This window comes from Hordeum vulgare, chromosome 2H (genome assembly GCF_904849725.1).
Source record: "Hordeum vulgare subsp. vulgare chromosome 2H, MorexV3_pseudomolecules_assembly, whole genome shotgun sequence".
Classification (NCBI taxonomy): Eukaryota; Viridiplantae; Streptophyta; class Magnoliopsida; order Poales; family Poaceae; genus Hordeum; species Hordeum vulgare.
Window position 1 is genome coordinate 32,910,144 of NC_058519.1, and position 2,308 is coordinate 32,912,451.

General features: G+C 57.2%; 1 protein-coding gene across 1 annotated transcript; it reads right to left on the minus strand.

Annotated features, from left to right (window-relative positions):
• Positions 1-260: 260 nt before the first annotated feature.
• On the minus strand, positions 261-1,850 carry LOC123429416 (transcription factor MYB2-like). Its single transcript, XM_045113452.1, has one exon. The coding sequence runs from the start codon at positions 1,719-1,721 to the stop codon at positions 597-599; it is 1,125 nt and encodes a 374-aa protein (XP_044969387.1). The 5' UTR covers positions 1,722-1,850; the 3' UTR covers positions 261-596.
• Between the last annotated feature and the right edge of the window lie 458 nt (positions 1,851-2,308).

Sequence of the window (2,308 nt, forward strand, 5' to 3'; positions counted from 1 at the left end):
GCATCCTAATCGGCACCGAATACAGTACTCTTTATAGTTTGAAATGGAGGCCCGGCAGGCGATCATCGAGCAAATGGTTTCTGATACTACAAAACTGCGGTCGGCTACGCAAAACGCGCACGCGATCAAAACTGCGGTCGGAGTACGTAGTTTGTTGTGATTGCGAGTAGCTTGGTCACCCTGATGCATTTAATTTACATTAATCGTGTCATCAAGAATGTTCATCGATGGAGATTAGAGAGCGGTCTCTGATGGAGATTAGAGATCAATTACACAGCCTCGTCAGGGGTGTTTTGATTCATGTTTTATTGCGGCCACCAAAAGTTACGTACACACGGCTTGTTACAAAACCAATCACTCCGTATTTACCCAGGAAAGAATGAGTAATAAAGTCCCCAAAAAGAAAAAAGACACCAACATTACACGTACATATACTGAAGATTAATACACTAGCTAGCTAGTGAAGTATACTCATGTTTTGAGAGAGGAGGAGAAGGGATTATTGGAGCGCTGAGTGCAAGATTAGTAGCGAACGCTCCGATAATAACCTTCCCCTTGGTTATCTTATCACCAGGTCACCGGCTTCGATGGATGTTTCACAGCCCCAGCATGTCCGTGCACCACAGGTCGTCGGCGCACGCGCCCCACATGGTCTCGCCGCCCAACTCCAGCTCCGGGAAGCCGACGTCGGCGTACAGCCCGGCGTGGAGCGACGACTGGTCGGACCACCACGTCTCGGCGCCAAGCAGCTGCTGCGACCCTGCTGCCTGCTGGTCATGATGTTGCTCTTCTTGGCCCATCATAATGAGGCCGCCGTGCGTTTGGGTTTGCGGCGGCTGCCACAGCGCCGTGTCGTGCTCGTGCATGGCGGCGCTGCAGTTGTTGCTGCTGACGACGCTTCCGTGCGCGCTCTCGGCGGTAGCCATCATCGGCGCCGGCGGGGGCAGGGGGCGCGCGCCGCAGCCGTCGGTGGACACCGACGGCGACGACGACAGCGCGGTGGTGCATGACAGCTCCACGTCGGCCGCGGCGCCGGGGCCGAGCTCGAAGACGTCGTCGGCGGGCCAGCTGCAGCGCCCGTCCGCCGCGACCACCGGCAGCGCGGCCGCCGTAGCTTGCGCCAACACGTCGTCGCCTTCGCCGGGGTTGGCGGAGGCGTGGATGCGCTCGAGGAGGCGGGGGATCCAGAGGCAGCGCACGAGGTCCCTGAACCGCTGGCTGCCGACGTCGCACCGGAGCTGCCTGGCGTGGCGCTGCACCCGCGTCCGCCAATAGTTCTTGATCTCGTTGTCGGTGCGGCCGGGGAGGTGCTGCGCGATCTTGGACCACCGGTTGCCCCACCGCGCGTGCAGCTCGAGGATGAGCAGCTGCTCCTCCGCCGCCATGCCGCCGCGCCGCAGGTCCGGCCGCAGGTAGTTGAGCCAGCGCAGGCGGCAGCTCTTGCCGGTGCGCTTCAGCCCCGCGCGCCGCGCCAGCGCGTTCCACCGGCCCTCGCCGTTCGCCGCGATGTAGTTCGCCAGGAGCACGTCCTCCTCCACCGTCCACGGCCCGCGCCGAAGCGTCTCCTCCTCCCCCACCGCCGCCTCCTCGCCGCCCCTCAGCCCAAGCTGATCACACGCCATCTCCACACACAACCACAACAGACAAGCTGGCGGGCAGCAGCTATCCCGATCGACACGGATGATCAAATGATGGGAGGATGAAAAGGGCGGGAGAGCCATCCGCCATGGACGGGCTTATATAGAGGGAGCGAGAGAGAGAGAGATCAGTGGGTAGCTAGGTAGCTTTGCTGTGGCTAGTGGAGGGAGAGAGGGCATTCCGTAGCTTGGTTGGCTTGGCTTGGACTTGAAAAGAGTTGGACTGGATGGATGATGAGGATGATGGAAGGCAGGGGAGCACGCCGCAACCGTGGAGGATTAGTTTAAGCATGAATGCATGATGCGTTCTCTCCTCTCATCTGATGATGAGCCAAACTCGAAAAAGCCAAAAGTTGAGGCGTGATTAGCCCGTCTTTTGGAATTTACAGCGCCAGATTAACGACGCTAGCCCGCGGGCACACGCCAGTTAAAAGCTGGTTTCATTATTTTTTACCCGTGCTGCTTTGCTTTGCTTTGATTTTGACCCATGTCCGGCGTAGACTTCACTCCTCAGTCGTGTCGTACATGGCACAAGTAACCACTGTTCCTAAATACAGTATAAGCCTTCTAAAAGATTTTAATATATAATACTCCCTCTGTTTTAAAATATAAGACCTTTTAAAGATTACACTAGGAGATTACATACAAAGCAAAATGAGTGAACCTACATT

What these genes read in the sequence shown, in the direction of transcription:
- LOC123429416 (XM_045113452.1), bottom strand. Translation starts at nt 1,721, where the DNA reads ATGGCTCTCCCGCCCTTTTCATCCTCCCATCATTTGATCATCCGTGTC.